The sequence below is a fragment of the Sinocyclocheilus anshuiensis genome, unplaced genomic scaffold, assembly GCF_001515605.1.
Source record: "Sinocyclocheilus anshuiensis isolate Anshui unplaced genomic scaffold, SAMN03320099.WGS_v1.1 scaffold331, whole genome shotgun sequence".
NCBI lineage: Eukaryota > Metazoa > Chordata > Actinopteri > Cypriniformes > Cyprinidae > Sinocyclocheilus > Sinocyclocheilus anshuiensis.
Window position 1 is genome coordinate 226,438 of NW_015552556.1, and position 12,922 is coordinate 239,359.

Genomic DNA, 12,922 nt, shown 5'->3' on the forward strand with positions numbered 1-12,922 from the left:
GTTCAAACATCTGCTATTGATTTCAAAATGCGAAACATGTATTCTCAACATGAACATAAAAATTCACTCCGTCTCTTCTCCAGTGACATCTACCTCCTCTTCTTCAGTGGCATCCAACTCATCCCCTTGCTCCATTAGACACTCAATAGCCAGTGTGACAAACTGTCTAGCCGCCAAAAGCCCTAACGGATCTTCTACAGACTCATCAACAACATCTACTTCAATATCTTCTTCATCTGTTGATTCTGAATTGGACGTCACCGCTGAGATATTCTCACTGCACACTCTGGGGCTCCGATAGTTTGACTGAAGCGATACTTCAGTCTGGACACAAGGAGCATCTCTGATTATTATTTCTTCTGTTTTTCTCAGTGTCAGAGCTATGAGGACAAAACAGAAATCAGGAATATGGATTATTAATAACAGAGCATACAAAAATGTTCTAAGTTTAGCCATTTTACCTCTGCTTGATGCATCATCTGCAATCCCAGCACTTGCAATGTGTCCTTTACTCAATTCATCTTCCTCCAGTAGTGTCTGTTCATCAATCTTCCCAGCACTGTACTGGTCCCCCTCCTCATTCATTTCATCATTATTATCCCAGCCATTGGTGGTTTCCCAACATCTATCATCTGAAGAAGGCAGAGCATGTTCCTCCACAAGCTCATTTGCCCCCAGAACTTCAGTTTCTTCTCCCTCCATAGTTTCTTCAATCATCTGAACCTCTTTGTTCCTACCTAAATCCTCCTCTTTCTCCAAACAATCAGTCACACAGCTAACATCCTGGGTATTAACAACACCATGTGCTTCCTGAACGCCTTTGTACATGTCTGATGTCGCCTCAAATGAACACTCATTAGAAACGGTATCTTCCAGGTTTTGTTCATCTCTGCGATGTTCTGTTGGTGTACTATCAAGATTCGTACTGAAATTAATTTCTATTCCCTCCATCACTGTCAGTTCATTGGTAGAAACATCACAATCTTTCTCTGTGGGCGACTTGGCACGATCAGTATCATCAGCCGGCGTCATCATTTCCTTCATTATGTCCTCCTCAGCTGTTAACGGCACCGAAATCTCAGTCATTTGGTCCTGAATGTCTTTTCCCATCTCGTTTTGGGAATCACTATTCTGTAACACACTGGCTTGTCTACTTGAGTTCTCCCCAGTGGCAGTTTCTCCGTCTTTAACCGAACATTTCACGTTATCTAGCATGTCTCCACATGACAACGGTGACCCAACTTGCTTGTCAGATACCGCCATGTCTTTGTTCTCATTTATCAGCAGAGACGTCTCTGCTTTTTTCTTACCACAAATGCCCTTATTGAGCACTTCACTGCTATTCATCATTAATTTACTACTCTCGTCTTCACTTCTCCCTCCTTGGAATTTTTGAAGGCTAAAAGAGGTGTCTCGCAGGCTTGATGTTAGCGGCTGATCAATATTCAGAGAACTCCTACAAGCGAGGCTTTCAACACTTGGAAGAGTCTGATGGAAAATTTGATCAATGATACTTGGTCCTTTTGCCTGACCAGCATATTTTAAGTGAGAATTCAGCGTTGTCTGTGCAAAATTGCTGTTAACATCTGCTTCTTCCATTTCTGTTGAGTCTTTCTCCTGCTGTGTATTTGGTTTTTGCTTATCACCCTGCTCAACCTCACTGTCTTTCTTAGTTTTTTCCACTTCACAATCATCTTGTCCTGAAGTGGGCAATTTCTCTGCACTGTTGCACATGTGAGCTACAGCAGTGTTTTTAGACCTAGGGGGTCTACCACGACCACGTTTCACAATACCAGTGTATTTTAGTTTGGGTAAAACATCTTCATGTTGTTCGCTGTCAGTGTTCAACGGAGGCATTTTCTTACTGATAGGTGAAGAAATTTCTTTTTTTCTCTTCACACCTGCAGTTGCTTTTCTGTTCGCATTGCTTATGCGGGTACTGACTCTACGTGCGTTAGAAGTTGATGGCTTAACATCTTCACAGTGGGGATCATCACACTTTGATATCCTCGGTTGAACCTGATCCTGATTTTCTAGGTTTTGACACTTTGTATCCCCATTCACTTCTGACTTTTGAGTTGCAAGCCTCCGTCTTCTCGTCCTTCTCTGCTTTGGGTGCTCACTAGCATCTTTCTCATCATGCTGAATGGTGTTTGAACTACTCCCACTCATTAAATCAGCTTGTAAAAAGGAAGTCTTCAATTCTTGCTTTTCTGCAAGGTCAGGGCACGATCGATTTTGGCAGGCGATGAGGTCAGGCTGTGGACGTGGGTAGGAGGAATCAATCATCGAGCTTAGAGGGAAGTCCAATTCCAGTGGTGACTCAGAAAGCCACAAGGGAAGGTTTTGCAGTTCTAGGTCCTGTCTGTGTGGTGGTTCTTGTGTAGGAACATCACTGTCTCCCTTATCTGATTCAAGGGGGGAAAGGCATCGTAGTAGTTTGAATTCTGGCCTGTCGTCCAGTATGCTGGTCATACCAAGGCTTGGCATTTCACCTGCAGCCGGAGAAGGGTTAGCTGGGACAGCTGTGGCTTTTAGGGTTAAAAACAAGTCTTCTACCAGTGAGGGGGTGGAGTTTCTTGCCCCAGCTGCCAGATTCTTATCTTTGTTCAAGTCGTCCTGTCCAGGTGACTGAGTCACGAATGTATTGGATCTTGACTGATTCTGAAAGCCTGAGTGGTCTAAAAAACAAGGAGTAAAGTCAGGAATAAAGTGCTCAATGACATATATACATATAAAAAAAAATTAAATTAAAAAATTGATCATATTTCAAATAACTTAAAACATATTTTTGGGACAAAAATGTCAAGGTGATAAAACTGTCCTGATATAATGAAGAGAAAATTATTATTATCATTATTATATATCAGAAAAAAATATTTGAACAAAATTGCTTTACTGTGTAGTAATATTTGAAAAAAAAAAAAAAATTGTCAACAAAATCAACTCAAACATACAAATAAATAAAAATAATCATAAAAAAATCATAAAACAGGAAATAATATCACAGAGAATATCATAAATATCATATTTATGAATTATAAACCATGACAGTTTTTTTTTACCTTGTAAAGTATTAAGTGTTAATATTTGATTTTTGGGACAAAAATGTCAAGGTGATACAACTGTCCTGATATAATGAAGAGAAAATTATTATTATCATTATTATATCTCAGAAAAAAATATTTGAACAAAATTGCTTTACTGTGTAGTAATATTTGAAAGAAAAAAATTGTCAACAAAATCAACTCAAACATACAAATAAATAAAAATAATCATAAAAAAAATCATAAAACAGGAAATAATATCACAGAGAATATCATAAATATCATATTTATGAATTATAAACCATGACAGTTTTTTTTTACCTTGTAAAGTATTAAGTGTTAATATTTGATGGTTGCACCACATGACATTTCATTGAATTTTTGAGAAACTATAGAAAACCAACATGAAATCAGAGTACAATTCTAAGATCTTGGCACTTGTGTTTTAAGCCAGCTTTTATTTATATTCTTTATCATGGACACTCTTATTTTTCATTGACACAAAGACTAAGGCAATCATATCACATGCTGTTTGGGTTAAGTAAGCATGTGAAGAGTACTGAGCTGAGAATGTTGGATGTTTGATGAATGTAAGGGCTATACTAAAAACATGAGAAAGAAAGCTGGGAGCACCACAACATAATGAATGTACACATGCATGGTCTAAAGTACCACAAACCCAAGACATTTCAAGATGATGCTTTACCTTCATCTCTTTGTCCTGGTGACCCATCTGGTACTGCTGTCTTGCTAACATCAGATCCCCTCATCTCTGGCTCACAACTTTGCATATAAACACAAGCACCTTGAGCAGAGGCCTCAGCAGCCCTCTGCTGACCTTTTGGATCCTGAAGAGGACTTAGCTGCTCTTGCTCATCCAGATTTCTGTCTATTGGAATCAATGGCAGGATGTTTAAATCCATCAACATATCATCCAACATCTTTGCAATATGTTCATCAGCTTCATCTGCTTGGGGAGGGCTTGAAGATAAAGTTGGTATTTCCAAAGGGAAGGAGACAGAAACGTGGTGTGGAGTACGAAGACATTTATCTGAAGAGGCATGCGTAGAAGAACTGGAGGGTGAAATAGGCAGGTCCGTCGGTGGGGTGAGAGTTCCAAGACTTTGACCAGGAGGTACACTAGGTGGGCAGCTCTTTAGTCAGAAAAAAGAAAATTATAAAATGAACACGAGAAAATATTGAAAAGACAGTTTCATTTGAAGTGGATCAAAAAAGTTCATCAAAGTTGTCCTAAGGCAAGAACGAATTTTGGTTTTAGGTTTTAGGACTTTGATAAAAGGTTTTGATCCACTTCAAATGTTGACTACTGTATACATACTGTAAAAGTTTCGGCCAAATGTGTCATATATATTTGCATATCATTGCTCTTTTGTTGATTTTGATTACTTCCATTGTCCATCGTCTGTTAAATGTCTAAATGTAAATGTAAATATATGCAGTTATATGTAGTTTGTATTATATATGCAATTGCAATCAAAAATATTAAACCCCTGAGATTATAATTTACAAATGTAAGTTTTCTTGAATTAAATAAGGCCATCTATGACATTTTAGTGGCATATTAAAGGTGATAATGTCAGTATATAATTTAATATTTCTGAGTAATATGCATTTTTTGTAATACATGTGTCATAATTATTCAACCCCTCTATTCAACATTGCTGTTTTAAGTCACTTATTCCTCTGTCTGTGTGTGTGTGTGTGTGTGTGTGTGTGTAAATATTTCAGCTTAATATTTTTGTGGAAACAATGATCTGTTTTTAAAAAATATATTTTTCAGTATGCATGATTTCAGGATATATCGATATAAACTATGCTTTATTTGTCTAAATTGCGTTATAAATTTAGATTTAAAGATAAATGCTTACCTGAGTTTGAAGTCCACACTCTTTCATTTCTTCTGGGTTCTTCTCGCTCTCACCTTGGACAGAAACGAGAAGGTTGCTTTCCCAGCAAGCTCCGCTCCTCCTCAGTTTTATCCTAACTTTAAGCTGGTCCAATTTGGCCTCGTTTTGTTCAGCAGTAGCACTGTTATCTGCCTCTAAAAGTTTCTGGAAGTTTTTGCCTGAAACATTCATTTGCTGGCGAGTTAATTTTTTTAATTGGCTTTCTCTCTTTGCCATTTTCCACCTCTTCTTAGCCTTTGTTTTATGATGATTTATTACAGATGCTTCTGTCACGACAGCGAGGGAAGGAACAGTGGCATTACTGGTCCGATTAAAACCTGCAGTTGGACTAGCTTCATCAAGTAATGACAATGATGACAAATCAGCTTCCAATAAGCCACAGACTTGCACTGGAAGAGTACTGCTCTGTATCCTTAATGGCTCAGAAATGATTTCACTTTCCTGGCTATTCACATCTTCTGTCTGTACACCAATCTCTCTCCAACGTCTCACAGCATCCTCAACTCCTCTTTCCACGCACACTCTCTTCTTTTCAAAAAGGTTTTTAAGTCCAAGTCTGAAGGCAGCAGCCATTACCTCCTCATGTTCGTTCTGACTCTTGATCTCCATTTCCCCCGTGTACAGGAACTTAACTAGCTTTAGTAAGGCATGAGATCCTACAGCCTCAAGGCTCAGAAGCCTGTTCTGCCCTGCCTGTGGAGCAGGGGAAGTGGAAAGGACTCTAGAGAGGACAGGGCTTAGAGCAGCTAACACACAACTGTGAGCTGGAACACAGACACCTGAAGAGTTGAAAATATTTTTTTTTAAAGAAAAGAAAAGCATAGGAAATTTTGTAATACATGTATGTCATAATTATTCAACCCCTCTATTCAACATTGCTGTTTTAAGTCACTTATTCCTCTGTCTGTGTGTGTGTGTGTAAATATTTCAGCTTAATATTTTTGTGGAAACAATGATCTGTTTTTAAAAAAATATATTTTTCAGTATGCATGATTTCAGGATATATCGATATAAACTATGCTTTATTTGTCTAAATTGCGTTATAAATTTAGATTTAAAGATAAATGCTTACCTGAGTTTGAAGTCCACACTCTTTTTGGTTTTAGGTTTTAGGACTTTGATAAAAGGTTTTGATCCACTTCAAATGTTGACTACTGTATACATACTGTAAAATTTTCGGCCAAATGTGTCATATATTTGCATATCATTGCTCTTTTGTTGATTTTGATTACTTCCATTGTCCATCGTCTGTTAAATGTCTAAATGTAAATGTAAATATATGCAGTTATATGTAGTTTGTATTATATATGCAATTGCAATCAAAAATATTAAACCCCTGAGATTATAATTTACAAATGTAAGTTTTCTTGAATTAAATAAGGCCATCTATGACATTTTAGTGGCATATTAAAGGTGATAATGTCAGTATATAATTTAATATTTCTGAGTAATATGCATTTTTTGTAATACATGTATGTCATAATTATTCAACCCCTCTATTCAACATTGCTGTTTTAAGTCACTTATTCCTCTGTCTGTGTGTGTGTGTGTGTGTGTGTGTGTGTAAATATTTCAGCTTAATATTTTTGTGGAAACAATGATCTGTTTTTAAAAAATATATTTTTCAGTATGCATGATTTCAGGATATATCGATATAAACTATGCTTTATTTGTCTAAATTGCGTTATAAATTTAGATTTAAAGATAAATGCTTACCTGAGTTTGAAGTCCACACTCTTACATTAATAAAAGTTCCAATAATATTTCGATTTATTTTTGTAATTTTCTAAAAACGTTTCAAATTTGACATTTTAAGAATTGAAAAAGGAGCCATTTGTTAGGGGGAATGAATCATTTGGTTTCTGAACAGTTATTTTACACAATGAAATTGTACTTTTTTTCCCTAAGAATCTATAGACTTCCGTTGCCTGTAATGTTGTATTTGACAAAAAAAATTTCCTATGCTTTTCTTTTCTTTAAAAAAAAATATTTTCAACTCTTCAGGTGTCTGTGTTCCAGCTCACAGTTGTGTGTTAGCTGCTCTAAGCCCTGTCCTCTCTAGAGTCCTTTCCACTTCCCCTGCTCCACAGGCAGGGCAGAACAGGCTTCTGAGCCTTGAGGCTGTAGGATCTCATGCCTTACTAAAGCTAGTTAAGTTCCTGTACACGGGGGAAATGGAGATCCTACAGCCTCAAGGCTCAGAAGCCTGTTCTGCCCTGCCTGTGGAGCAGGGGAAGTGGAAAGGACTCTAGAGAGGACAGGGCTTAGAGCAGCTAACACACAACTGTGAGCTGGAACACAGACACCTGAAGAGTTGAAAATATTCTTTTTTAAAGAAAAGAAAAGCATAGGAAAAATTTTTTGTCAAATACAACATTACAGGCAACGGAAGTCTATAGATTCTTAGGGAAAAAAAGTACAATTTTATTGTGTAAAATAACTGTTCAGAAACCAAATGATTCATTCCCCCTAACAAATGGCTCCTTTTTCAATTCTTAAAATGTCAAATTTGAAACGTTTTTAGAAAATTACAAAAATAAATCGAAATATTATTGGAACTTTTATTAATGTTGCATCAGGAGCATTCAAACACTACAAAAAAAATACTTTTGAGTAAAGACTAAACAAGTTTAGTCTAGAAAATTCATTTAAAACATTACACATTTTTCATTAATTTAAGTCTATGGCCACTGACTGCTAATTTATGTCTATGGCACAATTTGGAAATCATAGCAATGACATAATCAGGGCCTTTATATCATTGTTTACAAGGTTGCATCAGGAGCATTCAAACACTACTAAAAAATTACTTTTGAGTAAAGACTAAAGTTTAGTCTAGAAAATTCATTTAAAACATTACACATTTTTCATTAATTTAAGTCTATGGCCACTGACTGCTAATTTATGTCTATGGCACAATTTGGAAATCATAGCAATGACATAATCAGGGCCTTTATATCATTGTTTACAAGGTGCTAGTTATAAAGTCGACAGCTCTTTCCAATGACACAGACCCAGAGCTGGCTATCTCCACCACAGAAGATCTCTGATCTCTCACCGTCTGTCTGCAGAAGTGTGTCACAGAAGATAATTCCCTGCTGCTGCTTCTGAAGTTCACCAAGTAGGAATATTGCAAAATCAGGATGCCGATACTGCCACATGCTGGTAGCAACTTCAGACTAAAACACAGTTAGAAACTTCAAAACAAAAGTTAAAACTGTTAACCATCCAGAAATAACAGCTTTCTTCAATTTGATAAGATAAGATTTACTTTGTGTTATCAATTCAGATCCAACTGCTGATATGAACAGTTACATTGTTTTTTTAGATAGACTGAGGTAAATATTTAGAGAAGACAGACGGGCCTGTGTATGAACGGCAGATAATTGTGATCTCAGTTCAACGTCTTCATGTTGTTTGGTATTAAATGGCAAAGGCTAGCTCTGCCATACTCTCAATCTTTAAGGTCAACTGAGCCTGATATCGCGAGGATTCATCTGGTATTAAGACTGCAAAGCCGTCTTGTTTTCAAACGCTAAGTGCACGTTGTTCATCAAACTTGCTAAGACGACACCACATTATAATCCAATATTGACACAAATAATTTTACATACGCAAACACAGGTGATCTGTAGGACACGTGAGCCGCTGCATCACAAATCATCTCAAATCAAGCGACTCTCTCTCTAGCTCCACTCATCTTCTAGCAGAGAGATTTCCAGTCACGCGAATCTTTTGAATCAGTTCACCAAAAAGATTCATTCACGGGTTTGTTCAGTGGCCCTGCCTGCACCGTTACGCCAGTAGATGGCGCTATGGGTGAGCATCTCGAAAGAGTCTGTTGAATTATTCATTCAAACGATTCGTTTAAAACCCCAGCAGTTTCACGATTTTGTTCTCGTGTACTTGTGCAACTGAAATCTGACGAAGATTAATAAAATAAAGACATTTCCTATGTAAAAAAAACAAGACTATCTGACATTTCCACAACTGCATTTATTGGTTTAAAAGCTCTCTTCAATGTAGTCTCATTAAAATGAGTTAAGTTAGGTTTGTATCAGTGGTTCTGAGTAAGGGGCTCACTATGGCTTAAAATAGTTAAAATAAGCATTATTACCAGCTACAATTACTAAAAATCAACATAATTTAGCTTCATTTTAAATTCACCTCCTTCAAAGCTGTTTTTTCCTCTTCTCTTTCCGTCTTGAAAATATCCCTGGACATATGAGGTAGCCTAATTTTAAGAAACGTGATGTCTAGGATCTAGAAAGGTCCTGTAGCCCGATTAATAAAATCTTAAAAGTCTGGGCATTTTTATAACACAATTTTGTCTAGTTATGCCAAGCACACTAAAATATTAGGTAGAAATTATGAGATAAATCACTTGAAAACTCGTGTAAATGCTTTGGTAAAAAGGGATGGGAACATTGCTGTGGACAATATTCAACAAAAAGGTTGTAACCCACTGGTTTAGTTACTTTCAAGTAATTTAAGATGACAACTAGCATGTTAAGTTCACACACTGTCTTGACTAGTTTGTAAAAAGTTTTTTTAGAGAACAACTCTCATGAAGTTGAATCGATTGAATAATGATACCATGCATCAAACATATTTCTCAGTAAGCAGCTAGGCTGTATATGGTCAAAATATATTACATTTCTCAATTACTTCATTACACTGATATTCTAAAAGTGAAGAATTCTAATCAAATCAATGTATTAAATGTGTTAAAACACTCTTTGAACCACACAAATTCACTGTCAGAACCTTGGAAAAAAAAATCACTTTTATTAAAAAAAAAAAAAACGGTATTGCTACGTTACGTTCAATCCATGAGAGAAAGGTGCAACGTTTAAGACCAAAGGTAAAGTGTTGAAATATAGGAATTATGAATCAAGATCCACATGTTAGTGTTGCAGAAACATATCAACTGACAGCACATGACACAAAGAATTTTTCCTTTCGTCTTTAATTAAAAGGTATAAACCGTAAATGCATTTATTTAAAAAATAAAACTGATTGCATATGCATTCACCCACAACACCCCAGAAAAACAAAATCAGCCCCAATCATAAAATATACTCTTTGAACCACACAAATTCACTGTCAGAACCTTGGGAAAAAAAATCACTTTTATTTAAAAAAAAACAAAAACGGTATTGCTACGTTACGTTCAATCCATGAGAGAAAGGTGCAACGTTTAAGACCAAAGGTAAAGTGTTGAAATATAGGAATTATGAATCAAGATCCACATGTTAGTGTTGCAGAAACATATCAACTGACAGCACATGACACAAAGAATTTTTCCTTTCGTCTTTAATTAAAAGGTATAAACCGTAAATTAATTTATTTAAAAAATAAAACTGATTGCATATGCATTCACCCACAACACCCCAGAAAAACAAAATCAGCCCCAATCATAAAATATAGAAAAGAAAGAGCAACAGAACAAAAACCAAGAAGAAAAAAAAAAAAAAAAAAATTAAAATGAACAAATATTCTCTGGTATATATAGTTAAATGTGCTTTTATTTTATCTCTCTTATTTTCTCATCAAGCTAGAATCAAAATCTGGCTAAATCCTGCCTGAAAGAGATGCGATTTTCTTGTAATTAAAAGATTCATTTATCTGCCTCCCTCAACACTGAACAATTGATAGATTCCTCGAACTCGTGAACAGCCTCCTTTATCAGGACTCGGACTTCTGGCTCACATCCATTTAGTCAACAGCTGACCTTTCCTTTACTGACTGTAGTGTCTCCAAGGACTGGACTGCAGATTGGCAGACAGGGAATTAAAAAGGCATTGGGGGGAAAAAAAAATTATTTAAAAAAAACAAAAAAACATCCATTACCCCAGTGCTAAAGTTTCCATTCAGTAAATATCTACAACAGACTTACTGTGCATTTTTAATTATGCAGTCTAAGAAACGAGCACTGTACTTATGGATCTCAGAAAAAAAAAAATGCATATACATCCTCAAATGTACACTCGTTCACGCTCTACACAGACAGGCACTGAAACCAAGAGGCAGAAGGGTGGCCAAACGTCCCTGTTCACCGCTCATCACAAACACACACTCACGCGCTGAGCAAGCGAGGCACTCCAAGTATGCAGAGTGGATTTGTGAGACACGGTCATATTTACACATTCATTTATATTCAGACAGATCGAAGTCCAGGGCTACAATTTGTCTCAGAGTTAAAGGCTTTTTTTATCTTCTCTTTTGTGGCTATTTAATTGTACTTATTATAAATGAAGAGTGGGGAACTGTTGAGTTCCCACACAGAAGCTAATCGTTGTCAGTGACAATTTTAAAAGACAAAACAAAGGGGGAAAACATCCTAAACCAGCTTTCCCACTCTGGAATGCTTTGCAAATTTGACAACTGAATGAATAAAACTATACTCACCTACCACTAGAGAACTTTCTTGAATGCTACTGGTTTAAAAAAAAAAAAAAAAACAACAAAAACAAATCTCCCAATCAAATATCCCTCTGCCTCTTTTGTAATGCTTCATCCACACGTTCACAACAACCACTTCCTAGAGACCTAACACTCCACGAGACCATCCACAAAAACCACAGATGGATAACTTAAGGGGAATTGGGGGTCGTCTAGTGCTTTCAGAAAACGACAAAAAATAGGCCTCATGCCTGTTGCAATGCATCAACGAGACACAAAACTTACCGAAAAATTCTATATACATTATTTTCTGCAGGCCGCATATGACTGATGCAATTTGGCTTTACCTTTTTATCAATGTGAACCACAAAGCAGGATGAAGCAAAATAATCAAAACACCGACGCCATACTATGCTAGTGTTCTAATAGATGCATAAGCAAAAAACAAAAACAAAATAATAAGGAAATGATTTATAAAGCTCAATAAGCTGGGGATGTGACTAAATAGAGCTTGTAGTCCCTAGTGTTTCCATTATTTGACATAAAAAGAGTCCGTTTGAAGTAGTGGCTGTTCTCAATCACATGACAGTGACAACATGAGAATGTTGAAAACTACAGAAGGGTCGTTGCAATTAGTGGCAATGGTCCCGTAAGTGATGAGATCAGAGGCTCAGCAGGGACAGTAGGCAGGAGGAGGAAACTCATGGCGGGTGATGCACACGATCAGTTTTTCTGTGGACAGAAACAGGATGAGACGTGAAGGTCAGACGTGGTACTCGCTTATATTAGGTTTACTAATAACAAAGGGAAATGATTCAGTAATGTGTCATCAAAGAGCTGCGATGGGAATTTGTGTGCATCACACCATTCACATCACCCATTTTATGTGGCAGTGATGACAGATACAACCACTGAAACATCAGTCATGTGACCAAAGTGGACACATGAGAGGAAGAGATCAGTGTTGGGGAGTAACTGACTGAAAAGTAGCAACCCTACTAATGGAACGCGACATTAGCTGAGCTGTTTTCTAAACATTTTTGAGATTTTATTTTATGTTTTTTAATGTAATATACTTTTCAGTCGTTTGTTTCTGACTAGTTGTTCATTTAAATTTAAAGCTGTCATCCCATTAGATATCCTTGTTTTTGCACCAGATTAATTAGAGCTCTAATGAAAAATCGAATATAAGAATACATTAAAAAAGAAAATATATTTTCAGTGAAATATTGACTATTCAGTCATTAATGTTTTTACTTTAGTTGTTCACTGTAAATTTGTTTAAAGCAGATTAAATCAAAAAAAGCTGATCAATTGTAAAAAATAAAATATTACATTTTGTTTTTAAATCTTTAGTCTTTAAATATTAAATTTAAAGCTGTCATCCTATTTGACATCCTTGTTTTTGCAAGAGATAAATATGGCTCTAATTGAAAAAAATTAAAAGAAAACTTAAAAAAAGACATTTCAAATTGAGTCATTTTACCTCAACTTTAGTTGTTAAATATTTCACTGCAGAAAGGCAAAAAAAAATAAATAAAA

General features: G+C 36.1%; 3 protein-coding genes across 8 annotated transcripts in view; all 3 read right to left on the bottom strand.

Annotated features, from left to right (window-relative positions):
* Nucleotides 1-12,324, bottom strand: part of LOC107664560 (protein unc-93 homolog B1-like) — a 29,839-nt gene extending 17,515 nt beyond the window's left edge. The window contains exon 1 of the mRNA XM_016455160.1: nucleotides 12,313-12,324. The gene's annotated coding sequence lies outside the window, so the exon portion shown is untranslated. The remainder of the gene's footprint in view (nucleotides 1-12,312) is intronic.
* Nucleotides 64-8,136, bottom strand: LOC107664545 (uncharacterized). Its single transcript, XM_016455135.1, has 5 exons — nucleotides 8,034-8,136; nucleotides 4,937-5,754; nucleotides 3,754-4,201; nucleotides 462-2,681; nucleotides 64-380 (listed from the first exon to the last, which is right to left on the bottom strand). The coding sequence occupies exons 1-5, from the start codon at nucleotides 8,134-8,136 to the stop codon at nucleotides 64-66; spliced, it is 3,906 nt and encodes a 1,301-aa protein (XP_016310621.1).
* The window catches only part of LOC107664559 (catenin delta-1-like), a 42,406-nt gene continuing 40,303 nt past the window's right edge, over nucleotides 10,820-12,922 (bottom strand). For all 6 annotated transcript variants that reach the window (XM_016455158.1, XM_016455155.1, XM_016455156.1 and 3 more), the window contains one exon: nucleotides 10,820-12,112. Coding sequence is in view for 1 of the 6 variants with exons in the window: in XM_016455156.1 (XP_016310642.1) it covers nucleotides 12,104-12,112 (9 nt within the window). In the remaining 5 variants the exon portion in view is untranslated. The remainder of the gene's footprint in view (nucleotides 12,113-12,922) is intronic.

What these genes read in the sequence shown, in the direction of transcription:
- LOC107664545 (XM_016455135.1), bottom strand. Translation starts at nt 8,136, where the DNA reads ATGTGGCAGTATCGGCATCCTGATTTTGCAATATTCCTACTTGGTGAA. An exon ending in AGTGTGGACTTCAAACTCAG is followed by an intron (nt 4,202 to 4,936) that starts GTAAGCATTTAT and finishes TTCTGACTAAAG; the next exon opens with AGCTGCCCACCTAGTGTACC. An exon ending in AGATGATGCATCAAGCAGAG is followed by an intron (nt 381 to 461) that starts GTAAAATGGCTA and finishes TTGTCCTCATAG; the next exon opens with CTCTGACACTGAGAAAAACA.